General features: G+C 41.5%; 1 protein-coding gene across 1 annotated transcript in view; it reads left to right on the top strand.

The window, feature by feature from the left end:
* The first annotated feature begins 10,889 nt into the window (after positions 1-10,889).
* The window catches only part of ITGB8 (integrin subunit beta 8), a 128,236-nt gene continuing 111,390 nt past the window's right edge, over positions 10,890-27,735 (top strand). Inside the window, exon 1 of the mRNA XM_075212207.1 lies at positions 10,890-11,752. Within this exon, the coding sequence (XP_075068308.1) occupies positions 11,467-11,752 (286 nt within the window). The 5' untranslated portion in view covers positions 10,890-11,466. The remainder of the gene's footprint in view (positions 11,753-27,735) is intronic.

Here is a 27,735-nt window from a genome sequence, read left to right as displayed (position 1 = left end):
CCGGACAGTGTATGACATCAGATCCGGTGTTCAGTTGGTAATGGAAGGACCAGGAATTACTGTGCTTGCTGGTTATCTCGTAAACTATACATTTTTCTTGTACATGGATACAATTGATTTACATAATAAGTAGCACACATGAACTGATACAATTAACAGTCATTATTAGTAACATCTATGACAAGTGCAGTGCATTAGCTATTATTTTATATATATATATATATATATATATATATATATATATATACATCTTTGCAATCTAGCTGCAATCTATTGTCCCATAGATTACAAGTTTGCGAGCAGGACCTTCTTACCTCTCTGTATGTATTACCAAGTATTGTTTTATTACTGTTTGTTCTCAATTGCGCTAAGGAATTTGCTGGTGCTATATAAATAAATGTTTAATGATAATGATGATGACTGCATTTAGTAGAGACCCAACACATAATAGATGGGTGTACATGGTAGGGTGAGCCCTCATTGTTATATGTGGGATTTATGTAGAGTATGTTGTGAATTTCTGTTGCATACATGTGCATATTTTATGGTAAAACTCCTATTTTACTCATTCATCTCCTGCTTTTTGTTATTTCTGGTTCCTGAGAGTAGGCGATGATACACCAAATTAAAAAGACCCCATCTCCCATTCTCGTTAACTGCATAGATTGCCTCACCGCTCATAATAACACACTGATGGTGCTTACCAAGATCCTACATGTTTTTTTGTCAATATTTTTATTAGACCAATACAAAGGAAACTAAAAATAGGATTAGTGGGTCTTTATATATTTGTAGAGTCTGTAATGCCCATTTACTAACATTAAGCACTTTATTTCACTGATTAACTTGCACTAGGCTGATTAAAGCTATTTGTTGATTAGTTGCTGGGATTCAGTGCAAATGTTTCACCTAAATGCAATGTTAGTAAATGAGCACTACTGTCTATGAAATGTGGTGTCCTTCCTAATAAAGGTGCAACAGGAAGCAGAGTTTTGATGGAATGCTTTCCTTAATTTGGCTATCCACTGCTCTGTTAACCCTTCTAATTTATGTCAGTCAGCGACACCCCAATGTACTCCAAGAGGACCCATTCTCATCATCTTTCTGTGAAGGATCAGTTATCCGGCCCTTTGCTTTGTCAATATTTAGTTATCTTGCTTCACAATGTTTATCCGGAATTGCTTCGCTTTCTCTGCACCTTCTAAATCTTCTTTTCTTCAACACGTCAACTGTCCCTCCAACTTCTTCTCTTCTCTCCTCACCTCATCTGAGACCAAACAGGCTATTCTGCTTTCTTCACTGTGTCCTCCCCCTCTGTCTCTCAGCAGAATACATGACCTTTGAGTCACAGATCATTGACCATTTCTTTTGTTGCTTGAGCTGCCTTATTCTTCACCTAATAACCTAGTATCATTAAGTCTGTCTCTATATTTGCTTATACTCTACCAATACTACCACCTGAAACACCATCAGCTTATCGTGTATTCCCTGCAAACCTGAATTCTGTTCAGTAAAATCAGATTTGGTCATACAATAACACAAATATGACACACCTTTATAGTCAAATGAGTGCATGGACATATATCAGTTTTGAAATGTTAAAAATGCATAATGAATATTTTATTTTTGAATGGTCAATTAAATACATTAAATAATTGGTTTAAGGATAAAGTGAATCAAAAGCCATATCAGTTTGGAATAGGTTTTATTGAACAAACTTGCATTTGTTTTGTACTAATTTTTTTCCAAAGTCTTCACGTTTTCTGAACCATGTTATAAATGTACATTACACGCTTCTGCCCAGAAGTGAATTTTTTTATATGAAATTAAACTGTGTCTCTTTATAAATGATCACATATAAAACCTGACATCCAATTGTTTTTTGAGATTTTATGTAAACTGGTGCTAGTTAGCCTTGCAGGACTAAACTGAGTATAACCCCATCTGATTTTAAACCCAGTCAATACCAGTAGGTCACATGCATGTGGTAGTGTCTTCCAGCACAGCATAGATTGTAAGCTTGTGAGCAGGGCCCTCTTACCTCTCTGTCTGTATGTATTACCCAGTATTGTTTTATTACTGTTTGTTCCCAATTGTAAAGTGCTACAGAATCTGCTGGCGCTATATAAATAAATGATGATGATGATGATGATAACAAATGGAAAACGACGTTAAAGTATTATTAAAACAAATGGACAGTGCAATGCATAGATAGTTTGGGGTGATGTTCCACAGGAGAAACAAAGTGATGCTCAACTTTTGGGTTTATTTATATATAATGAGATGAGTGCAGATCAGTTGTGCCATTCCAGCTGATAATACAGATAAATATGGCAATTGTGGTGCAGCCAGAATCATGGCCGGCACTGGCATCTCCAGCGCCCCCTGCTGGAGATTGCCATTGCACAGTGAAGTCCGTTTGGGCTTTGGGGCTTCACTGAGCATGCGCCTCTCCGCCATACCCCGGTGACTATTCCAATCTCCGTTCTTTTCAGGGCAGGGACTCGGATGGCAAGGAGGCAAGCCCCTGCCCCCCCTGCCCTTCCCCCCCCACAAAAAAAAGGTTATTTACAGCGCAGGCGGGGTGGTGCCCTGGTGAGCTCAGTGCCCTCCTGCTGCACTTACCATGTTCTGCTGGCTGTGGCTCGAATTTAGTTGGACAATGGACGGATCAGGGGATCAGGGATTTTCGAGAACACAAAAAGATTGGAGTTTTGCACCAGCTCAAAACACATGTAAGCTAAGATATTAGGTGCAAGCATTTTGTTCAGCATGCAAGTTTACGAGTAGGTCAACAAAGTAATTCAACTATTAAAACTGGCCAACCACACAAATGAATGTTACTGGGCCCATTTTCTCACTTACATTGAGCAATCACAATATGAGGGTGAAATTAGGGGAATTCACCATAGGAGCACAGGTAAATGGTGATTAGATAAAACTGCATAGTTATACCTAAAGTGCATTGCTGGCAGACACATAAGGTTCACAAAGGGGTTGAAAGAGAAGAAAATCCCAGCCAAATGTATGAGATTGGTAGATGTGTATATACAATATGCACGAGCACAGTGCACAAGTTAGCATAACAGGGTTAAAGGAAACTTCAAGGATGTTTAACATAAAGACCCTCTGTGTTATAAAAAGAAAACATCTGATGTATAGCTTATGTAATCCTGGTGGAGGTGAGTGTGCGCCAGGGGCAGGCTGAGCTGGGGGCATCTGCACCCCAGGCGAGTCCCATAGTGGGCTATCTTGGGCTGAGTCACTGGGCAAAAAAATAAAAAGTTCTTAATAGGCTGCTGAGTCAAGTCTTGCCCCCCCCCCGGAGTAAAGCTTGCCAGCCCTCTCTGGTGTGCACATTTGAAATGCGAAGAGGTTTGGGATTTTATAGCCGCCACCCACTTTAATGCAAGTTTAGGATACATGGCATACATTCATTAGACTGCTAAGGACTGCTCAGATATAAAATACATTCTTATTGGAAACAGCCAAGCAGAATACATATGATATTTAAAATTATATTTTGGAGGCATCTATTTAGCAGATTTAGCCTAAACCCACTGGCATTTTTTTCCACTAGAAAATACTAGTAAAAAATGCATGTCAAGCACAAAGCGTTTGACAAGTGCTCAATAAGCATTTCTACTAGCATTCCTATGCGGTTGACATGTGTTTACAAATGTGTCCATTTCGTGTTTTTTAATATCTGTCTGTAACAAAATAGGAAGTTTTCATCTTCCTCTAGCCAAACACATGTGAAACGATGCTTGTGTAAGTAAGCGCAAGTGGATTTGTTCACAATGTGTTACTACTGAAATTAATGGACTTTTCCAAGTGCGTTGACGCACGCTAAACACATTTCAATAAAACAATGGAACCCAAATATCAGTGGGTATCCGGTCATTGTAAACAATAGGTTCCATTTTTAGACCAATTGACATTTATGATACTAACGTCAAAGGGCCTGAGTCATTAAGGAGAGCAAAGCAAAAAAAAAGGAGTAAGTTTGCTCCTGGACAAACCATGTAACAAGTCAAGGCGTACAAATTAGTTTATTATTTTACACATAAGTTAAATACTGGCTGGTTTATTTCATGTAGTACACAAATACTTGATAGCTTTATTTTTACACTGAAATTTAAAGTTAATCTAGGACATGCCCTATCCCAACTTAGCTTAGTGGAAGCACTTCTGCCTCACAGCGCTAGGTTCAAGAGTTCGATTCCTGACCATGGCCTTATCTGTGTGGAGTATGTTCTCCCCATGTTTGCGTGCATTTCCTCCGGGTGCTCCTGTTTCCTCCCTCATTCTAAAAATATATTAGTAGGTTAATTGGGTGCTATTAAAACTAACCCTAGTCTCTCTCTCTCTCTCTCTGTGTATGTTAGGTAATTTAGACTGTAAGCTCCAATGGGGCAGGGACTGATGTTAGTGAGTTCTCTGTACAGCGCTGTGGAATTAGTGGCGCTATATAAATAGCTGTTGATGATGATAATGATTTTAAATTTACCTCCCCCTCCAATGCAACATAGTTTTGCCCAGGTGCAAAGTTACTCCTTTTTTATGCTTTGCTCTCGTTAATGACTCGGACCCAAAAAATCTAGTACAATGCACAAAATTAACCCCAGTGGGTATATGACTGGAAAGGAAATCAGATTAATCTACAAATGTGAAGGCATTTGGCAGACCAGTACACTTCTTAGATCACTGCTACACTGTCCAATTGTACTGGGCATAGATTTTTTGGTCTTGCGTATTAGAGGTTTAAATAAATAATCTGAAGCTCTCTTTTATAGCATTGTGAGAAATAGCATGATGAAAGCTCCACAAATGACCAGCCCCTTACTAGCACACAAGCCAGTACTGTCTATGCAAATAGAGCAAGACTACATACTACATACTGAGAATTACATTCTGTAAACAGAACAAAATTACCATGCAGCTGTCCATGAATAAAAAGATAACTCTAAATAAAGACGCCTATTCCTGTCCTGAACAAGAGCAGTGACATTGTGCACATGTCCGGACATACAAAAAGCAGAGTTATGTACGGGAGACTCCCAGATTGGAATGAAACCGGGAACCTCGGAGAACAGGCAATTCTCCTGGAACAGTGCTTCCCTATATGAAGTGGATGGTGATGTGTCATCATGATGCAAATCATGCCATCAAGCACCGCCCACATCGAGTGCCAAAACTAGCATCATTATATGTCTGCCCACTTGTTGAGGCCCAAATGCTCATACCCACCTCTTCTTTTGACCTGCAGTCCACATGTCCCAGGAGCTTGGGATGAATACTAGGCAAGTATGAAAAATATATTACATCCTGCGTATTAAACTAATTTGTTAAACTAATTCACGACGGTCACGATGCATGATGCATGCATACAAAATAACACCAGACACTGCAAATTAACTGTACTGTTGTAAATGTATCAAACAGAGTTCTGTAACCAAAAATACATTGCAAGAAGCATGGCATCATGCAGGGGGCTACTACACAAGTACAGAGTAGAAGATGGGTTACTGCCCATTGCTTCTGAGGATCGCAGGAAGCACAAAGCTAACACCCATGAGTTTTGTTAGGTTCGTTCCTAACTGGCACAGGAAAGTTCATGTGGGGGAAACAGGCACACTGGGTGGCTAATGGAGGGCACCAAATGATATATGTGGCCAGCCTAAGTGGTGCCATGGGCAGCACGGTGGCTAAGTGGTTAGCATTTCTGCCTCACAGCACTGGGGTTATAAGTTCAATTCCCCACCATGCCCTTATCTGTGAGGAGTTTGTATGTTCTTCCCGTGTTTGCGTGGGTTTCCTCCAGGTGCTCCGGTTTCCTCCCACACTCCAAAAACATACTAGTAGGTTAATTGTCTATCAAAATTGACCCTAGTTTCTCTCTGTCTGTGTGTATGTTAGGAAATTTAGACTGTAAGCTCCAATGAGGGGAGGGATTGATGTGAATAAGTTCTCTGTACAGCGCTGCGGAATTAGTGGCGCTATATAAATAAATGATGATGATGATGATGATGATGATGATGATGATGATGAATGTGGGGGCATCATCACTTGGCAAACTATGCATCTGTTATAGTGTATTACAGGTTGAGGGGCACAGTGGTGGCATGTAGAGGACACACTAAAGCATGAACATAGTGACTGAAGTTGCAATGTGGGGCACATTGCCTAGGGAACCACCAAAGCTATCTCCACCCATAGTCCAAACACAATAAAATAATATTATTTAATTTTCAGTGTTTCACTTCTTCATTTATACAGATTAATTGGTTATCACAAATAATAGTTACAATATAATGTATATAAAGTATGGAGATTATGGGCCTGATTCATTAAGGAAAGTAAAGCAAAAAAAAAAAGAGTAACTTTTAACCTTGGAAAAACCATGTTGCATTGGAGGGGGAGGTAAATTTAAAATGTGATGACAGATTTATAGCTGGGGAAGGGCATGTCCTAGCTCAATATTACATTTCAGTGTAAAAATAAAGCTATCAAGTATTTGTATGCTGCATGAAAAAGCAGCCAGTATTTATCTTATGTGCAAACGAATAGACTAACATGCACTCCTTTTATTGTAACATGGTTTTGACCAGGAGAAAACTCATTTTTTGCCTTACTTTTCTTAATTAATAAAGCCCGTTACAAAAACGTATTTACAAAAAAACCATAAATACAACCCAAAAGGAATAAATAAACAGCTGTTAAATAGGTTAAAACATTTTTAAAGGCGAGAATGCTCAGTTTATTTCCTTCATCTCCGTTATTCCCCATCATGCTGCAATATCGCTGCTCATATTTCTATGTATTAAAGCCGCTCACTGTAAGCTTTAGGCTCCTGTGGAATTGGGACAGATAGAAGGGTGGACAGGTTGCAGTTCATCAACCATATTACAAGTAGGAATTAATATGCTGTGACCCACCTTTATATAACATCAATAAAAAGTGCAATTGTCAACATTATAAAACATGATTCAGGTTTCAGGGCTTTCCCAATTCAGCTGTAAGGTGATTATCTCATTCTCCTTGTGTGCTTTTACTGTGTCTGCAAATAAACACATAATATTCTCGAAAGTTTCCTGCCAGAGCCTGGATAATGTTTCCTGTTTCCTTGAATCACCTGTCAGCTTTCACTTTTATTTCAACCTGTATGTTTTACTATCACTTTTATCTTTATATAACTCCTCCTTTTTCTTTGAAGTCATTGTGAAGATATTATGTGCCCAATTATTCATCTGTGACTGTGCTGATCTATAAATCCCATGATCCAGAGTGTATGTGTATATAGTTTAATTGTTTTACTTATTAAATTAATGCTCATTTTGTATAAAATGTGTCCAAAATAAGTTCTCTTTTCCACAACCTCAAAAGTGATATAAAATCTATCCTCTTTGAGCAGCGTATAAAGCTCTATGGGATAAATTAATCAAGCTTTGGGTTTGAAAAAGTGGAGACGTTGCCTAAAGCAACCAATCAGATTCTAGTTATCATTTAGTACATTCTACAAAAAGACAGCTGGAATCTGATTGGTAGCTAATGGCAATATATCCACTTTTTCAAACCCAAAGCTTGGTAAATTTACCCTTATAGATTCCCGCTGAAAGGGAATGCCTGCAAATACCCTCAATCTCCACGCGCTGAAGCGTAGGTTACTTGTTAATTATACAGACACCACTTGACATGGAGAATCAGCTGTGCAGGATCCTGCTTTGTGCCCTACTTTCAGGGCCTCCTTAACTACATTATGGGCCCCTGGGCAATGCAGTGCACCGGGGCCCCTAAATAAATATATATATATATATATATATATATATATATATATATATATATATATATATATATATATATATATAAATAGTGTGTGTGTGTGTGTGTGTGTGTGTGTAAAAAACATATATATGTAAAAAAAGTGATAATATATATATAATCACTTTTTTTACATATATATAAAGGGGCCCCCTTAACTTACCTTAAGTCTGATCCCCTTCTCTTCTTTTTTCCCGCGCCGCTGAGTCTCTTCTGCGCTCCTCCATGCTGTGCTTGCAGTGAATTTTCATTCACTGCGATGCACAGCACGGAAGAGGGGACCAGGGAGGGAGCCGGATCGCCACTGACGTGACCGCAAGTATTTCATTTTAATTATTTTTTTTTGTTGCTGCCTCGGACGGGCCCCCTTGCCCGCAGGGCCCCCGGGCACCTGCCCATTGTGCCCAAGGGAAGAGACGGCCCTGCCTACTTTGTTCTCCAGTAATCTTTGCTTTTTTTTGGCATGCACATGTATATTTTTTCACCCTGTCATTTGCTTGCACTCTGCCCACCTCAATCATCATCATCATTTATTAAAAAGGTGTCACAGAAGCCACAGCACCGCAGAATCAACAAAATATAAACAGAACAAAATACAAATAAGGGGCAAGATAAAAAATAACATCCGGAAAAATCAATACAAGAGATAATAGAGAAAATAACTATGTTAGAAGAAACAACTAGAATAAAGGATGAGGACGTAGGGATGGCCAAGCTTATGATAGCCAACGTACAAGAGGGGCAGGGAAGCAAATGGAGACTATAGGGGTGGAGGGAAAGGATGAAGTTGTGTTAGGATGGGGCTGGGTAGGCAGGCGTGAAAAGGAGAATCTTGAGGGAGCGCTTGAAAGTAGGCAAGTAGTTTCAAAGGTAGGGAGCAGAGTTCTGAAGTTGGGAGTGTGAGGTGGCAATAAGAGATGAGGAGAGGCAAAGATAATTGACAGAAAGTAGCGGGCGAGTAGGGAAGTATTTCTTGACAAGTTCTGAGATGTAGGAGGGGGAAACGGTCATTGTGACAGACCCGGGCCTTATAGTGGGAATATCGTGCCAACCCGATTTGTCCTCAGTGGGCCAATTGAACAACCGTGGCCCACTCTGTTATTAAATGTCTCCTGGTGGCCAGATCTGTTATTGCTGTGGTGTCCAGAGAGGGCGGGGCAGGCAGCTCACAGGAAGTGTGAAACAGCTGAGGACCCTGTAACATCAAAAAAGAGTGGAAGGGGTTAAAAAGAGGAGGATCAGGATCTTATCTAAAATCAGGAGGGGGTCTCTCCTTGTTTGCTAACTATTGCTCTAGCAACTCTGCAACACAGTCTGAATAGCACCATCACCGCAGGTGGGAGACCACTGATGTCATACTCTACTTCCACCCGTTACCACCCAAACTCTTCACACCACCAATCACAAGAGGACAATGAGCAGGGGGTTGACCTAGGGAGGTGGCCAGGATCGGGTGTCTTGTGAGAAGGGACAAAAAGGAGCTGTCTGGGGGAGGGGGGTTGTTGTTGTAGAATCTTGAGACAGCGAAGACTAGGACTGTTTGAGAGTAACCGTATTCTCGCAGGGCCAGAAAGGAATGCATGAAGCAGGAGCTTCTTGAGACAGATCGGGGAGTGTGCCTCTAGGACTGATTCTGTCACCACTCCATCGGGAGACACTCGCAGATTCTGTGGAATTGGTGAGTCTATATCGGTAGGGAGACTAATACCCAGGGTCCCACCAAGCTGGTGGAGAGTTGGCCAAGTGGCTTGGATCAGCAAGATACACCAACCCACCTTACGTATCAGAAACCCTGGCCCACTTGGATTGTCAGCTGTGGATTTTATTACCAGGAGTTTGGGCCTGTTAGGACTCTGTGCTTGGAGGTAACCTGCTTGGGACTTTGTTGGGGAGTTTTTACTTGCACTGGTGATTTTCTGACACTTGATATATTTGATGGGGGAACAAGTTTCTGCTTGGGGAGCTCTGTTGTATTTTACTAAGTGTGTGCACTTTATTTAATAAAAGGGATTATTATTTCTTTCCTGTCTCCTTACCTGTGTGACCTGTGTACCCAGAGGATGTACCCAGAGGACTGGGTATCTAGTGAGCTTTGGTTCCAACCCCGATGTCCTCACAGTCATGATGAACTTAAACAGCTGGCGGGTAGTACCACTGCTCTATGAGTGGGTAGCGGCTTGGTCACCAGTGCCAGCTGTTTGTTAGACACCTGGCCTCCCAGCTCAGTTTCAGATAATTCAATTACTGGAATAACAGGTAGCAAAGTTCATGCGAGAGCGGCTCCTCCATGTGGCATCCGTATATTTAACAAGTACCATATCCTTTCCTGCACAACAATAATTTTTGTATTTTGTACAGATCACCCGACACATGATTAGGGTTATCCTGCGTTTTGAAATTGAACAGCTCAATCCATCCATCGTCCTTGCTCATCCCTTAGTTCACACTATCCTGCTTCACTAATCCATGCACAACTCTGTAAAAAGTGGCAAAAGTGTAAAAGTTGCCAAGTGGTCCCTAAACAGATAAAGCTTTGGAGCTATAATGCCACACTTATCTTCATAAACTATCTTCATACACTAGGTGAAATGTTAGTTTTTGCTTTAAAAACTTTGCATCAGAAGAAAGACATGTAATAATAATATTTACATCTTAAATGATTTATATTGTGACTTGCTATCTTAGTTCTACTCAGCATGCTCTGTTACCAGAGACCCCACATGCTGATACAGTACAGTCGAATTACTAACTGAAACCAAAGAGCTGCATCTGCACACTTATCAGCATCCCTGCAAGTTTTCACCCTTCCATGTTACTGCACCAAATAAACCCGAGGAAAAGAAAGCAGGATGATGAGAAATCTGAACGCTGAAATCCTCAGCATCACTATGTCGGAGTGAATTGTGCTACTGCCCTCTCCACCCTCCACCCCGTTTTGTCGTAAAGAAGGGGTCCAAGAACAAGGAAGTCTGTGAGAGCCAGCCAGGAGAACACAAAGAAAAGTGCGAGAGTGATTCGGTGACATCATTCGTTATTAATGTCCCGCCCACGCTGCATACAATGAGAGAGAGCCTTGCGGATTCGCATATTATGGGATCCAGGTCTCCTAGCAACTCCGAACCCTGAACCGTCCCAATAGTACAAGCGGATCAGGATAATCAATGGTCCATTACTGACTGCGCTAGTCTAGTTTTGGATCAAGTTCAAGGCACAGTAGTGTGTACCTCGCTGATCCTGCAGGCAGAGAAGGAGCTGAGTGACAAAGAAAAACTCCACCAAAGTTAACACCACTGGCTGAGAAGCTCCATTGGACAGGCTGCTGAACCAATTCACCTTGGTTTGGGATGTGGCAACATGCTAATGAATGGTTCTACACCCTTTCTTTTCAGTGAACATGCGCGGAAGCAGGAGAACGGAGCTGTCGCCTGGTTTATAAGCCCACCTGTGTGAACTTCAGCAGTGTCTGTTGCAGACACACAGATCGGCTGGAGCGGCTGCTGATCTGATTGAAGTGTGCAAGCAACAGCAGGACGATCCCCAAATGCAGAACTCCTGAATAATAGGCTCTTTGTGCGAGGTAATGGAAGCTTACATTAGTTTGGCATTAGGTCTGTAGCTCCAAATGCACTGGCTTTTTAGAGGCAAATGCTGGCCATAGAAGAGACGATTGGGGATCCTGATCAACTGGATGAGGCGATATGCACGTCAGTTTATCCCCAGAAATCCGTCACTTTGGAGACACAGCCTGGGGTCCCCGCGACTTTATTACACATTCTGACTTCTCCCCTCAAACCTTGCATGATCTGCACTATGCTGAGGCCGGCGGTAGCCCCCAATTCTGCTTCTAGCACTCGTTGTCTTGTAAGCAGAGCACCCAGTAGCCTGTTGGCTTTTTGGCTCCTCTCTCTCCTCTTGGGACTCTGCCAGTCAGGTGAGTTGATCCCTTTCCCTTCTACATTGAGCAAGGTGGAGTGATGGATACCAAAGTAACAGGTGCCAAATGTTTCAGTAGTCTTCTAGGTGGCTCAGACTATTAATTGCAACTATTTAGTCAAAAATGTCTGTTTTTGTTGTGTAAAATAATTCACTTTTATTTTATTTCACAATGAAATACTAAACAATGCAGTTACATCCAGCAGGTACTTCTGCCTTTACAAAATACTTTTAGTAGTTCATGTTTACAATGAATTTTAAATTGTGTAATTAAATTATACACAATCAAAGTTTTATTGTTCAGTTTCCCTGCACCCAATACAATTGTTGTAAAAATAACATGTTGACATGGCAATATCAAGTAAAGCAAAAAGAAATCAAGAGTCTGCATAAATAGAACTGGGAGCATTCTAAATGGTGGGCACAGTACAAAGGAAATATATGCAGTAGATTCCCAGCACTCCACTCCACAATATATTTGATGTGGTGGGTAGTAAGATTACTATAATTTCTCAGCATAACACCATTAGTCACCATTTTTAGGTAGTCACAGTTCTTACTGATATATACTACTGGTGAGCACAAGGATTGAACTGTAGTTTGCTTGTATAAAGTGGGGAAAAAAACCATTTCATGCAAGTGTAGGTAAAGTAATGGTAAAATAATAATCACTTGTTGTCATGCTCTTATATTGAGTAGAATCCACATATACAAAGTACTTATTGTGGTATTGAATAGTGTAGATTATATTATGGGTTCAAGTTATTTTATAGGAAAACTCATTAGCTTAACAAATGTTTTTTTTACTGTGTATGTGTTACATTCAAGACATATCATAAAGAAAGGATTCTCATCCACATAATCTTAAATTGTAATTTAGAAGATTGTTATAGAAATTGTAGTTATCATTATATGATCATTATATCATTATAGTTATCATTATATGCTATTATTTTGAAATATAACGGCATATTTATCATATTTATGATGATTTTCTATCGCAGTAATTGAAAATAACTGTCCACACGATTTAAAATGAAAATATCACCTGTGCAGCTAAGCAGTGCTCAGCTCCCCAGTAATACTGGCTGGCAACGGCAAGAGGAGTCTTACTGCTAGCCAGGCCAGTGCAAGTTCCCTCTGCGTATGTGTGAGCACAGGGACATCCGGAACTGGCGGCAGCTATAGGAGGACAGTGGTGGTACTTGTACCGTAAATAGGCATTACATTCCTGGCAACAGCGAATGACAGCGTTGCCCTGCAAAAGCTATCATACAGGTGGAGAGTTTCATAAATAGAGGTCCCTTTTTGGCTGGATTTAGATCTATTTCCATTTGATAAATATACCTCTTGGTGAGTCTCATGGGAGGCGTCTACAGTACCAGGTCCTTTTATTAATGGAACATTGGACAGAACCTACTATTCCAGTGCTCTGGGATAAGATGTCAGGGATTTGTAATGTATGATCTAACTAGGGCAACAGGGCAGTCCTGATTCAATGGAAATCTTTTACCTAGGAATGGTTATTTTCCAGCAGACTTCTTATAGACCTATGTGTAAAGTAACATGGTAGTGGAGACTTCATAGACTACACAAAGGACATGTCACATCTATGATAGAATGTCCTGTTTTCATTCTTACTGGAACACTAATTCTGATGTTACTATCAGGAGCTGGCTGGGCTGGGAGGCAGGGGGGCTCCTGAGTCCCATAGTGCGCTACCATGGGCTGGGTCACGGGGCTACCTGCATTCTTTTCCCTTTTAAAATATTCTTAAGAGGCTGCTGAGCCGAGTCTGGCCCTGCAGGAGGAATATGCCAGCCAGCCCCTGTTTCCTATGTTGCCATTTCTACATAGAGAAGCTGTTTTGTGCAGGAATGTTACCAGTACTGCATGCATCTGAGCACAGTGTACTGAACCTTGCAGTTTAGAGATCATGGATTTGGATTTGTAGACTGCTCTCTTGCATTACATCCCAAGGAGGCACTCTGAACTGCAAGGGATGATTGATTCCTATAAGACCATTCCCATAGACATTGGTGGTGAAGCAATTCATGATTCCTTGATTCCTATTGCTCATTTACACTTTGTGTATGGTTAAAATCAGTGCATTTCAATGTAAATGACAAGTGTCCATGTGAGATACAGAAAGCAAAAAGATGGAGAGGGTGATATATTCTGTTATCAAAAAATTTAACTTAAAACACCTGTGAAAAGTTTCAGAAGTTGAATTGTGTGTTTCAGTAATACCAAGACAATTGTAGGGTCATTTACAACGTGCAGTGCGCAAACTTCTTTTGCAAATGCCATGTTTGATTATTTGTTCCTTGACTATTTGCATTGTTGCAGAACTGGTATCTAAGGAAAACAAGGTAAATTGTTTCTGACTGAGGTGTCTGTAACCCTATGAGAATGCTGCCTGTGCTTCTTTTGGTCAAACTGAAAGTTGTACCATACACCTATGTGCATTGTACAGTAGATGAGCTTAGAAGTGGATGTGCGGGCAGGTGTGCCAAGGTCTTTGTATATTTTAGTTGTGCACTGCCCATAATAAATTACTATATTGGTCTCAAAAATAAAAACTAACCCTGCCAGTGATATTTATATTCCCACATTGCATATCTTCCAGTAATAAATATGCTCTCCAATGCCAGTTCGTTAAAAGGTCATTATTAATGTGCAAAATTGAGTACTTCACTATTTGGGCTAGCAGTTCATTTTTCAAGACAATTCCAAGCGAGGCCACCTAATAGGAATAAGTAGAGAGCAGCCATTATAAACAGCAAACGTAACTCCGATTGAATTAACTTCTTGGGTAATTTATTTTCATGATATCAAGTAGCTTTATCATTGGTTATCCAAGTTAGCTATATAGAATTTCACATACATTATACATGAAAGCTTGTCTTATTAGTCCAAATAAAAAATATCACACTGTGATAATTAATTTTTCTACACTAATTGTGGATAATGTTTCACATGTTGTACATTGCACCATTTTCTAGGTCTATAATTTAATTTTCTTAGTGCTTTAAAAAATGTAAACATACAATTCTAGTGCTGTGAAAGGATCTTTATGACTTTGTATTTTTATCACAGACAGATCTGAATTTTATCACCATTCAGTGGAGTGTTAGATGTATCACTTAAGTCTGAGATTGTTAAGTACACATGTATGAGTAGATTGTACCAAGAGTACAAGAATAAATACAAATCTGCATTATGGGCAAATAAAATACGGGTATCTTGGCCTGGTGGATCACTCAGAACAGAACCTTTTTCCATATTTAATTTTTGACAGTTGTGATATAGCTAAAGTTATCTCATGGCAGAGATATAACTCTTATATCAAAAACTGTACCCGTGGGGCCAAACAATGTAGACTTCTTGAGCCAGTCAATCCAATCTAGGAAACAGCACAACATTTCCAGATGCCAGGGAGATGTACATGTACTGACATAAACACAAATCATTCCAAAAAGTAAGGTATCAGCAATTATTCTTGAGGTGTACTGACTTCTGGAATTTGTTCAGTCCTTATATAGTATGACATATAGGGTCCCATAAATATACCATGTTTATTTGTTTGCAATTACTAACATTGGTTTGTGTAAATATACTCCATAAGAACGCCAATATACTTACAAGGGATTATGGTTATGGACAATATGAGTATAGTGATAGATTATGAAGACAGGATTTGGTTTACTAGATCTTGCCTGATTTCATGGATATCAATAAAAGGGTGTAAATATGGTACACTTTTATTGATGATGGTGTAAATGATGCTCAAAGTGAATTGTCAGATGGGCAGCACGGTGGCTTAGTGGTTAGCACTTCTGCCTCACAGCACTGGGGTCATGAGTTCAATTTTCCGACCATGGCCTTATCTGTGAGGAGTTTGTATGTTTTCCCTGTGTTTGCGTGGGTTTCCTCCGGGTGCTCCGGTTTCCTCCCACACTCCAAAAACATACTGGTAGTTTAATTGGTTGCTAGGGAATTTAGACTGTAAGCCCCAATGGGACAGGGCTTGATGTGAATGCCTTCTCTGTACAGCGCGACAGAATCAGTGGCGCTATATAAATAAATGGTGATGATGGTGATGATGATGAATGTGTGTATTTGTAAACAATATCCTAAGGTTGTTCCACTAATTAGAGAAAGGAAAAAGTCACAGCTCTGGATTTTACTTAGTAAAAATGCTGGATTAGGTCACAGCTGGCTGTCTGCAGCTAGGGAACTTATGCCCAATATTATTCTCATTGAAGCTATCTACATAGTGTATGGAAATGTAAGTTCTTGAACATGCAATTGGTTGTAAGATTGATGATGGTTAGTTGTACAAAGCATAATCTAAAAATATGTGTCTGTAGTTTTAATATGTAACAGGTGTTAAATCATACTTGCCTACTCTCCTAGAATTTCTGGGAGGCTCCAAAATTTCGGGGAGTCCTCTCGTTCTCCAAAAGAGTAGACATACGCCAAGATTTCGGAGGAGACTGGGCTTGATGATGTGATTTGTCTCACCATGCCACCCACGCCCCCTGTTATGCGATGCCGTTGGCATTTTTCATAGCAGGGGCGGGGCCACAGAGACAATGGTCTCCCAGAGGGGAGGTTATAAAGGTTAGCAAGTATATCTCAATAATTTACCACTAATGTAAATTATAACAATATTAGAAGTCACATTGAGTTCTGTGACCATACAGAGACATAAAGCTTCTTTTTGAGGTTTTTTTTTATACAGGTAGAGACACTGAGATGTGTTCTTACAATCTACAGCAGTGTATGTTATTATTGTTTATTTTTATAGCGCCACCAATTGCGCAGCGCTGTACAGAGAGAATATTTGTCACTCCCATCAGTTTATGTCCCATTGGAGCTTACAGTCTAAATTCCCTAACATACACAATAGGGTTAATTTTTTTTGTCAGGAGACAATTGACCTACCAGAATGTTTTTGGAGTGTGGTAGAATACTGGAGCACACCAGAGAAAACCCACGCAAGCATGGGGAGAACATACAAATTCTACACAGAACTCATGGCCCTAGAGCTGCTAGGCAGAAGTGCTGCCATGCTGTAATATCCAGTTGAACACTAAGCTGATGCCATTGTTAGGGCTAGTGTTACACAAAATGTGGCACTGGTCAGAAATCATGGTGGGCACCGACACGCTGCTTGCTGGACCAGCAGCTAACTGCAACCCACGTTTTTTGTTTTCTTTTTTACTATACCCCATCCTCTAATGTAGTTAGAATAGTGTGTTGTTGCATTAAAATGAAAAGAATAGCTGCAGACAATGACCGCCAGTTTTCTTGCTTCAGTCCCAATTCAGGACAAGCTCCAGACATATAGGAGCCCATTTATTAATTAACGGTATTTTGCCCTGTTAATTATCATCTGTCATCGCAACAATGAGAAATAACATTTGGTATTGATGTATTAAAAAATCATTCAGGACATGCTTGAGGCTGGTCCTGGATGTTAATTAACACGATTGTTACAAATATTATTTACTAATATCATTAGAATCTAGAATTGCTCTTTATAATACATGGAGTTATGATGCCAATATGTACTGATGATCATTTTGACATCATTACTCATCAGTTATAATAATATAATAAACTATCACATATTTGTTAACACAGGCCCAGATTACAGTAAATCTGTGAAAGAGCTATGGCTTCATTTTTAATTCATAATTTATTTTCATATAATTTACTGATATCTTCTTATTTATATGATTTCTTAATATAGATAGATAGGTAGATAGATAACAGGAAACAAGTTAGAGGATAAATGCATTTTAAAGTAACGAGGCTATTAATTATTAGAGATATTATGATATCTGGTGTGGTTCAAGCCTCTTTGATCGAAAGTGCCCTATTTATCAAACTCGGAGCTAGACCCCGACAGCTGCCTCCATCTGAAGATGGCATTATCTGTACTATCCTATGGGGAGAGCATCACAAGAAGAGATATATTTAGGTCCCTCCATGTTAGGTTCATGCTCCTCCCCATCGCAAATTCAGCAGGGCTATAAGAACCTGTAATATATCTGGACAGGCTCCTATCAGAGAAATTATAATTAGCATGAGCAATATGCTATGGGTCATAAATAGACCCTTTAATTAGTTTATAAGCTGGTATTACACAATCAGTTTTGAAAAAAGACAACTATGGCAACCTATTGTAAGGGGTTTAGGACCCTCATTTCGGTTGTATAGTCAATAGTTTAGAGCCCATAGGTTACAGTACCTGGATACAGTACAAGGACTGTATCCAGGTACTGTATCCAGGTACTGCAGGGCCAAAATGACTCATTGGCGTGGCCAAACGAGTCATTTTGGCCCTGCCCCGTGACAAATATTCAGTTTTGTCGCGGGGGGGGGGGAGGGGAGGGGGCAAAATGACCCGTTTCACTGTGAATTGCATCATTTTAGCCCCGCAATTGCGGGATGTGAGAAACTTGCTAGCTCTCCCAGGAGTCCGTGAGACTTGACCCAAATTTTGGGAGTCTCCCGGACATTCTGGGATCGTTGGCAAGTATGATTTATAGTTGGGGTAGGGCATGTCCTATATGAACTTTAAATTTCAGTGTAAAAATAAAACTATCAAGTATCTGTGTGCCTCATGAAAAAGTAGCAATTATTTAACTTATGTGCAAAATAATAAACTAATTTGCACCCCTTGCATTGTAACATGGTTTGTCCCGGAGAACATGTATTCCTTTTTTTGCCTTATTTTCCTTAATGACCCAGGCCCATCGTGTTCTAGCATGCATACATACGCCATACTTACCTACTTTCTTCAGCTCCCTTCCGGGAGCCAGCCAGTGGAGGGGGGCGTGAGGGGGCAGGGCGGCCAAAATCGCGTTATTTCGGCTAAACGCCGCGATTCATCGGGAATCGCAGCGTTTGGGATCTAATTCTGCCCACTTCACTAGTGGGCACTTCCTAGTGAAGTGGGCAGAATTCGGGAGATTGCCACACTCGCCCGGGAGTCCGGGAGACTCTCGCAAAATGCGGGAGTCTCCCGGACATTTAGGGAGAGTTGGCAAGTATGACATACGCGACCATCATCACCATGACTTGGCACCTACATCTGCCTTGTAGCTGGTGCAAGTGATATGACTGAGAATCACATACCTGAGAGATGCACACAGCTTGAACCAGACATGTGTGCGCTCAACTTTGGCACGCCCTTACTGTATACTGCCCACGCGCATACGCCCCTTCCCTCCCCTCCGTTAATCTCCTGAAATTGTAGGCAATCGGAAGTGTCCTTTGTGTTTGAAAATGAATTGCATGCACCGGGGTATAGTCCATTCCTGAGCATGCAAAGCAATTTTACACAAAATACGGCACCTATTAGCATTTATGTTCCTTAATGAATCAGATTTTAAACGTTTTATCTGCAAAATGCATTAAATGAAGTTGGTATATTATAGAGCAGAGTGACTGTTCAGTGAAACTGTGCAGTGATAAAGCCTGAAGTATTTCCCATTAGAATTCCTCAGTTCTGTAGAAAGGTTAGATTTTTCCACCTCTCTTTTTCATGGGACTCATTTAACAACACAATACACATGTTATTTTTCAGGGTGCAGTGAGGTGGAAAACAAGTATTATTTTTGACAGCTTTATTGTTGCACTCTGTGCCAGATATCCATACAAGGTTTTTGTAACATACGCTTCTTAAGCTCTCAACACCAAAAACTCAACATGTTTACTGCATGTTCTGCATCTATATTGTAGGAGCACTGTAAGGGCATACAGGCTTTGTATCAGCACAGATTGTATATATCTGCCATCAGGGCCGGACTGGGACTAAAAATCAGCCCTGGCATTTAAAGCACACAGGCCCACGTCTTGTGGGCTCCATGCACTATATTGTTGCACACTGATGCTGGCGCAGTACAACATGATGTAGTATGAGTGTGTGTGTGGGGGGGGGGGGGTATTTATTTCTCCTAATGACCCGCAACATTACATTATTAGCACCCCAATTACATCAATAAACACCATGACAATACATTATTAGTACCTAAATTACAGCAATAAATAACCCCCCACACACACTCATACTACATCAATCACCCCCACATTACAGCATCCAGCATCACCCCCCACATTACAGCGTCCAGCATCACCCCCCACATTACAGCAACTGGCATCACCCCCCACATTACAGCGTCCAGCGTCACCCCCCACATTATAGCAATACCCTCTCCTACTTATTAGCAATACTAAGCACCAAACACACTACAACATTGCCACCAGCACGCCACCCCATACTACAGCAATACCACCAATTATACAGACGCCACTGTAGGAAACAATGTTTTGCTTTTTTCAAATCTCCCACAAAATAGCAACAACGAACAGAGTACTTACACACACATATAGGTAACAGGTTCCCTATTCCCTCAATTAAATAGTAATGGCAGAATTTTCATGAATCATTCCACATGAAATAAAACTAACATATATCTAAAAAAAACATAACTATTGAATGATCAGTTGAACCCACACGGCCGCATTAAAAGTATTTCCATCTACAGCAAAATGTCACAGAAAAATATTTTTGTTTTACTACAGTAATTGGATATGCGTCTTTTCTATTCATTTTAAATAACACAGTATATAAATTAAGGGGGATAGAGGAGGTGGGTGAGAAATAATTGGATGTGATCCATCAGTTTGATTAGATAGGAAACATCTAGATTATTTACCTGGAGGCGTCTACCGCCTTGACTCACAGGCAGGGCTGACAAGAGGAATTTTGGGCCCCGATACAGCAACTTCTTTGGGCTCCCGTCATATTCAACAATGAAAGACTTGCCTTTGGCAGAAGTTCATATGATGCCACACCGTAGTGTGCCCAGTTCATATTATGCCACATCGTAGTGCCCCACGGTCATATTATGCCACATAGTATTACCCTCAATACATATTCGGTCATGCAGAAGTGCCCACAAATCATATTATGGCATAGTAGTGCCCCCAAATCATTAGTAAAGCTCAGATAAAAACTCATTCACAAATAAAAATTGGTACAGCATATCAGATACTGAGTGTGAGTCTCCCAAGAGCAGCTTAATACATCATTTACAATGCAAACAAAAATAGATATATTGACACAATTACAAATAAAATTTATGACAAGCAATGTTTTTTCCTCTTAATTAAAAATCTCTGTACAGATAAATATGCAAAAAACTTTACAGCGCAATAATGAGCAATACATAGTGTTAAACATTATTGGATACGCTGTAGTGTCCCCAGTTCAAGAAAGGATGGTTAAAAACATATTGCACACGAGAAAATATATGAACTTACCTGATTATGGCATCCTGTGTTCTGTTCTCCTACTGGGCGCGCTGGGCGAGGAGGGATCAGCAGCTGTCAGCTCACACAGGCAGTCGGGAGCAGGAATAGAGGGCAGTGGTCGAAGCAGAAATTTAGGAGTGGGGGTATAGAAAATATAGGTGAATGGAGTATGAAGGCTTGTTTTTTTTTATTTTTTTAACACTTGTCCCCTCTGTGCATTTCCATTCTTCATTACTACTTGTGTTTTATGATGGCTGCATCCCTGACATTCCCATTCTTAAGATGTCTCTCCCTTTACACTTTCTTTTACCTATGCCCCTGCACCATCTTCTCCTTTGTCCCTCTCACTTAACCCCCTGCACCACCTTCTCCGCTGGCTCTCACACATCTTCCTGTACCACCTACTCCCCTGGCTCTCTCACACGTCTTCCTGCACCCTCTACCCCCCGGCTCTCTCACTCCTCTTCCTGCACCCCCTACCACCCTGGCTCTCTCACCCCCTCTCCCAGAACCCCCTTCCCCTTTGGCTCTCTCACCCCCTCTCCCAGCACCCCCTGGCTCTCACCCCCTTTCCCAGCACCCCCTCCCGCTCTCTCACCCCCTTTCCCAGCACCCCCTTCCGCTCTCTCACCCCCTTTCCCAGCACCCCCTTTGGCTCTCTCACCCCCTCTCCCAGCACCCCCTGGCTCTCACCCCCTTTCCCAGCATCCCCTTCGGCTCTCTCACCTCCTTTCCCAGCACCCCCTGGCTCTCACCCCCTTTCCCTGCACCCCCTTCCGCTCTCTCATCCCCTTTCCCAGCACTCCCTTCCGCTCTCTCACCCCCTCTCCTAGCACCCCCTGGCTCTCACCCCCTTTGGCTCTCTCACCTCCTTTCCCAGCACCCCCTTCGGCTCTCTCACCCCCTCTCCCAGCACCCCCTGGCTCTCATCCCCTTTCCCAGCACCCCCTTCGGCTCTCTCACCCCCTCTCCCAGCACCCCCTGGCTCTCACCCCCTTTCCCTGCACCCCCTTCCGCTCTCTCATCCCCTTTCCCAGCACTCCCTTCCGCTCTCTCACCCCCTCTCCTAGCACCCCCTGGCTCTCAACCCCTTTGGCTCTCTCACCTCCTTTCCCAGCACCCCCTTCGGCTCTCTCACCCCCTCTCCCAGCACCCCCTGGCTCTCATCCCCTTTCCCAGCACCCCCTTCGGCTCTCTCACCCCCTCTCCCAGCACCATCTTCGGCTCTCTTACCCCCTCTCCCAGCACCCCCTGGCTCTCACCCCCTTTCCCAGCACCCCCTTCCGCTCTCTCACCCCCTTTCCCAGCACCCCCTTCCGCTCTCTCACCCCCTTTCCCAGCACCCCCTTTGGCTCTCTCACCCCCTCTCCCAGCACCCCCTGGCTCTCACCCCCTTTCCCAGCACCCCCTTCGGCTCTCTCACCTCCTTTCCCAGCACCCCCTTCGGCTCTCTCACCCCCTCTCCCAGCACCCCCTGGCTCTCACCCACTCTCCTAGCACCCCTTGGCTCTCACCCCCTTTCCCAGCACCCCCTGGCTCTCACCCCCGCGACCCCCCCCCCCCGAAAATCGCGGTACCCCCCGCGACCACCCCCCGAAAATCGCGGCACCCCCGCGACCCCCCCCTCCGAAAATCGCGGGCACCCCCCGAAAATCGCGGGCACCCCCCCTCTTCAGTAAAAAAAAAAGCAAATTAGAAAAAAAAACAGGAAACTCACCAGTGTAACTGGCTGCACAGCATAACGGGGAACGGAGCTGGGGAGCGCGCAGCAGAGGTGGCTGGTTCCTGGAACCACCAGCCACCAAGAAGACAGGGGGAGTTGGGCCGGCCCATATAGCCATCGGCCCTTCTGGCATTTGCCAGAAGTGCCAGATGGCCAGTCCGGCCCTGTCTGCCATACAGATAGATTGCTCTTCTGATGGTATGTTGTAGAAGACATTGAGGATACAGTGTTTGAGTATGCAAATATACTCACTAAATAAATGTAAGAGACATATTATAGGGTATGTCACTAGTTGTTTTGCTGAATAAACAAATATTTGCCCACTCTCCCGGAATGTCTGGGAGACTCCATAATTCCAGATAGGTCTCCCAGATTCTCTGGAGAGCAGGCAATATTCCCGCATTCCCGGCCACTACCTAGTGAAGGAGGCCTGATGGGAGCCTCCATAACGTGGGGAATTGGACCAAAATTATGTGATTCTCCTTGCTCCTGCCCCCTTCTGTCCTCACCCTTCACCTCCCCCCTAGGATCTCCCAGAGGTGAAGGGTGAAAAAGTTGGGAAGTATGACTAAACAAGTCATGGATAATTGGAATGACTCAAAGAAGTTACATTCAGCCTAACTAACCATGGTTATTTCCCCTCTTTGTCCTCTTCCTAGTACATACCTCCTAACTTTTATATTACTGAGTTGGGAGAAAGGTGTATGTTCCTGCTACATGGGGAATTGGGACGTGCCATGTCTTTCTGGAATGTTGGACATTCCCAGCCCCCTTCTCCTCCCCTAAAAACACCCCTTCACTGCCACGGTACCCGTAGCCTTGAAGGGGCACCCTTCAGGGACACACCTCCCAACTGTCCTAGAAGACTTTTGTCCTGACTTCTTGGAATGTTTGGACATGTGTCATGCTCACCACTGTGAGTGGCTGCTAAGTTCAGTCCAAATTCTAGGCCTCTATCCCTCTGTCCCGCCCAGGGACATGTATTTCCCGCGGGTGAGAACGTTGGGGAAAGGGAGGTAGCTAATGAGCAGCTAGGAAGCCTTCTGGGGGTGTGGCCACTCCACCTTCATGACATTACCACGCTCCCCATCGTGACATGGCCTCACCCCCTGTCCAGATATGTTGGGAGGTATGGTTTAATTGATACATTTAATACGTGGAATGAAAAAATAATCTACTTGCAAGTTGATTGCCAGTAAAATTAGCTTATCAGTCAGTAGGGGGTATTTTGCTTGTTTCCTTTTTATCAGGGAAGGGCATTAAGAAAAGGTTTTTGCAAATGAATTAACTGGCAAGGAGGGCTATCAATGTGTGGCTCGCTTTATAAATAAATTGCACTGTGTAGTTGATAATTAGTTCTTTGTTTAACAGCAGTATCCTACTTTATTGAACTATATCTATTTTATTGTTGTTGATAAAATATATGCATACATTATAATTGTACACTTTTGTACATTACAATTACATTTTGAAAGCAGTACTATATACTGGTTTTCGGATTCATTTTTGGCTTACTGTGACATATTTAGAAAATATTCACAGATGTGTATTGCTATCCTTTAATAGCAATATCTGCAGCTAATCTATGATTAATGATGATGGTGAAGCTCTATGTGTAATCCTTGAGCCTTTTTACTGTAATGCTGGGCAGATTATCAGAAGCACATTTATTGTGGGTTAGATTTTAAGTACTAAATATAACTACAGTACAGGCAGTTTCACTTTCTCTATGGTGACTGACTCTAACACATGCTGTTGACCAAAGGCTAACTAATATTGGATGGAGGATATGATGCAGATTCAGGATCTGCACCTTTCAAATTAAGTGTTGATATTTACTTCCTAAATAAAAGCTACAGGAGTAAATTAAATTCCAAATAATCTCCTTCTCTTTTACTTTGCTGTTGGATACGATTTTGGTGTTTGCTCTCATGCCTAGTCTACACTAAATAATCTACTAAAGATTGATTTTTTTTTTACGCTATAGCCAAAAACAGGTGAATTCATTGTCCAAACTCTCTAACCTGCCAAACAGCAATTTTCTGTCAAAATACAGCAATAAGTGATGATTTTGATTAACTTTGAGCGAGTTAAAATATCAGAACTTTTCCTATTTTTTTCAGTTGGCTATTTATTTCAATAGTGTTTCCAGCATGTATGCTACATATAGAAACACCATTTTGGTAAATGGGCCCATTGAACTGAATGGAGCTCCATAGCATAGTTGATTGTTTGTTTTTTTCCCCACATCAATAGGAATTCCATTAGTCTCCCTTGATTTGGACTCAAAGTATTTAGAATCCCCTTCACCTCCAGACAATCTGAAGTGACCAGTGTGTGAAACTGCTTGTGATTGGCAGGAAAAAGATGTGGAATGCCTGCTTTGATCATTTACTGTAGGGCAGGTGTTTTTTTGCTTTGTATTTATTTTTCACCCACATTGGACAACAATGGATCAAACATGAAGAAAGAAGAAAAATTTTTTTTATTTCGCAATGGACTACAGTGGGATCAAGAACAAAGAAGAAAAAAATAGTTTAGATTCAGTGAAGAGGTAAACTAGGGTTTGTGGAGTCTTTTATTCAATTGAAGTTTATTTTAAAATTGTGTCTGTTTTTTGGTTTTTTTTATTACTATTTTTGTATTAAAAGGAAGGAGTGTTAGGTACTTGAGTTGATTATATTAGGACTATTGGTGACACTTCAGGGGTCCCAATTTTGTTAATTGCTCCAGAGCCCTGAAGAGTTGGAATGAGCCCCAGTAGATTACAGTGTGAAGCTGGTAGCTTCTGGGAGTGGGAAGGACACTCTTTTATTTGCAGGCCCTGATACCCCCATATAGGCAACAGTCCTCTGCTGGCCAGCCTGAAGCAGGGCTCCCTTTTTTAGTGGAAACCAGTGCAGACAGTCTGCTGCTGGGGCTGGTTGAAGTTTGGTGGTAGTGGGTTTGGGCTGGGGCTGTGGGTGCAAAAAATAGCATGTTTAAATCTCTGCCTAGAGACTAAAATCTCTGTGATTAAACATTTTCAGCCCCATTGGCTGTAGGTGTTGGGTTAATGGACAAAATTGGGATCCAAGTAAAAAATCACTGCTAATATATTTTTTTGTTGAGTTTTTCCAATTCAGTTCAATGGTCCATCAGTTCAATGGGGTTTCCAGGGTTTGCATTACATGTTGAAACCCCATTTAAATGAATGGGTAAATTAAATATACAGGAAAAGCTCCATACATGTACTCACTTTTTCGGTGAGGCAAAATCGAGTGTCTGAAAACAGTACGTTTATTTTTGACAACTTATTAAATTGATCTTTCATAGATTACCCCTCTTCTATACTAACATAGGTTGAAAAAAAGTGCAATTTCCCTTTAATATATTTGGCAATTTTAAATACATTTTTAAAGGGGCACTCTGTAATGCTGGAGGACACTGCTCTTTCTTTTAACTCTCAGTCTGTGGCTTTCCACTTGCCACCTACAAAAACAGTATTACAGGTTTCAAGGGGAAAAAATTGCCACCTTCATATCATGAAACATTTAGTTGTTTTGGTGATCTTCAATTTTTATAAGTCCCAGTTCTGAATGCTTCATTGAACTCGCTCACAGATGACCAGTTGTCAGGAACCTTTCATTTACATGGGTCAAGAACTCTAAATTTAGGACTATAAAATACCAAAAAATACAATATTTTACCAGAGCTTTCAATCCTCCTCGCAATGATAAGGATTGAACTAACTTTCATATTTATCCAAAAACTTCAACAAGGACAGCAGTCACGTTAAACTGCTGTCCCTGTGAAGTTTATCACTTACCTTTTCTCAGCCTCTGCACTGTGCGAACTGAAGTGTCTTCACAGCGTCTTGTTGAAATTCATAGTGCGCATGCGGCGACCGTAAATATTGGGCATGTACACTGAGAACCTCTTACCTGTTGCTGCTGCAGTGCAAACACCATAGACCGACGACGAGAATCATGTGACAGAGAGGGATAACATGGTCCCTCCACACATGCGTTGTGCAGCTCTGCTCTTCAGAGCAGCTCTGCTCTTCGGAGCAGAGCTGTCAGCAATGAAAGTTTTCAATTATGTTAATGTACACCAATTTCATCTGGCGTACATTAACATGATTGATAACTTAATTTCGTTCATTGTTAAATATCGCTACTGAGCACTCCCCATACACTGTTATGGGGACTGCTCAGTAAAACGAAGAGAGATGCAAAGCAGCAGATATCTACGATATCTGCTGCTATGTTGTGATACATAAATCTGATTTTTGCGGTAAATCCCTGAGGTTTTCAGGGATTTAACAGAGATTTTTGGTATGATAAATAGGCTCCTAAGCCTTCTAAGTTTAGAAAAGTCTCCTGCCTGCCTTTGAAATTCATCTGTAAAGCCATAGAACCATGCAATAGATAGTCTTGCATGCACTTTATAGATTTTCTCATATCTTCATGTGTCTGTTTGGCTTAATGTTATTCATGCAGATTAAACATTGCTAGATAGCTAGTAATTTAGCAAAGGTAGCATAAAAACAATGAAAAAAAATCATGTGGTGGTGAGATCATAGTCAATATTTTTTTCCTTACTGTCCTGTATAGTTGATTTCTTGTGTTCAATGTATATTGATTTGGATGAGTATCCTGTAACACTCCATATTGTATAATTACATTTTAATCCTAGAGTGACTCAGCTTAGTTTCTGTGCTGTCCAACCTGTTTCTTGTAAGCCAGATGTGGCTATTGTGCTTTACTTTTTTAAGAAGATTCTGCCCACAATCATATTTGTAGCCTTCATCTGTTTCCCCCGCACCGTCAGGAGACTTGAATATAGCTGATTTATACATTTGTACTATCTGGATTCTAATAGTTGCTTTGTTTGAGTATTGAATATTATTTTTTTTATAAATTTATTTTTTGTACTAATACTTT

Source organism: Mixophyes fleayi, chromosome 5, assembly GCF_038048845.1.
Source record: "Mixophyes fleayi isolate aMixFle1 chromosome 5, aMixFle1.hap1, whole genome shotgun sequence".
Lineage (NCBI taxonomy): Eukaryota > Metazoa > Chordata > Amphibia > Anura > Limnodynastidae > Mixophyes > Mixophyes fleayi.
The sequence above is the reverse complement of the archived record's forward strand: the minus strand, read 5'-3'. Positions and strand labels throughout refer to the sequence as shown.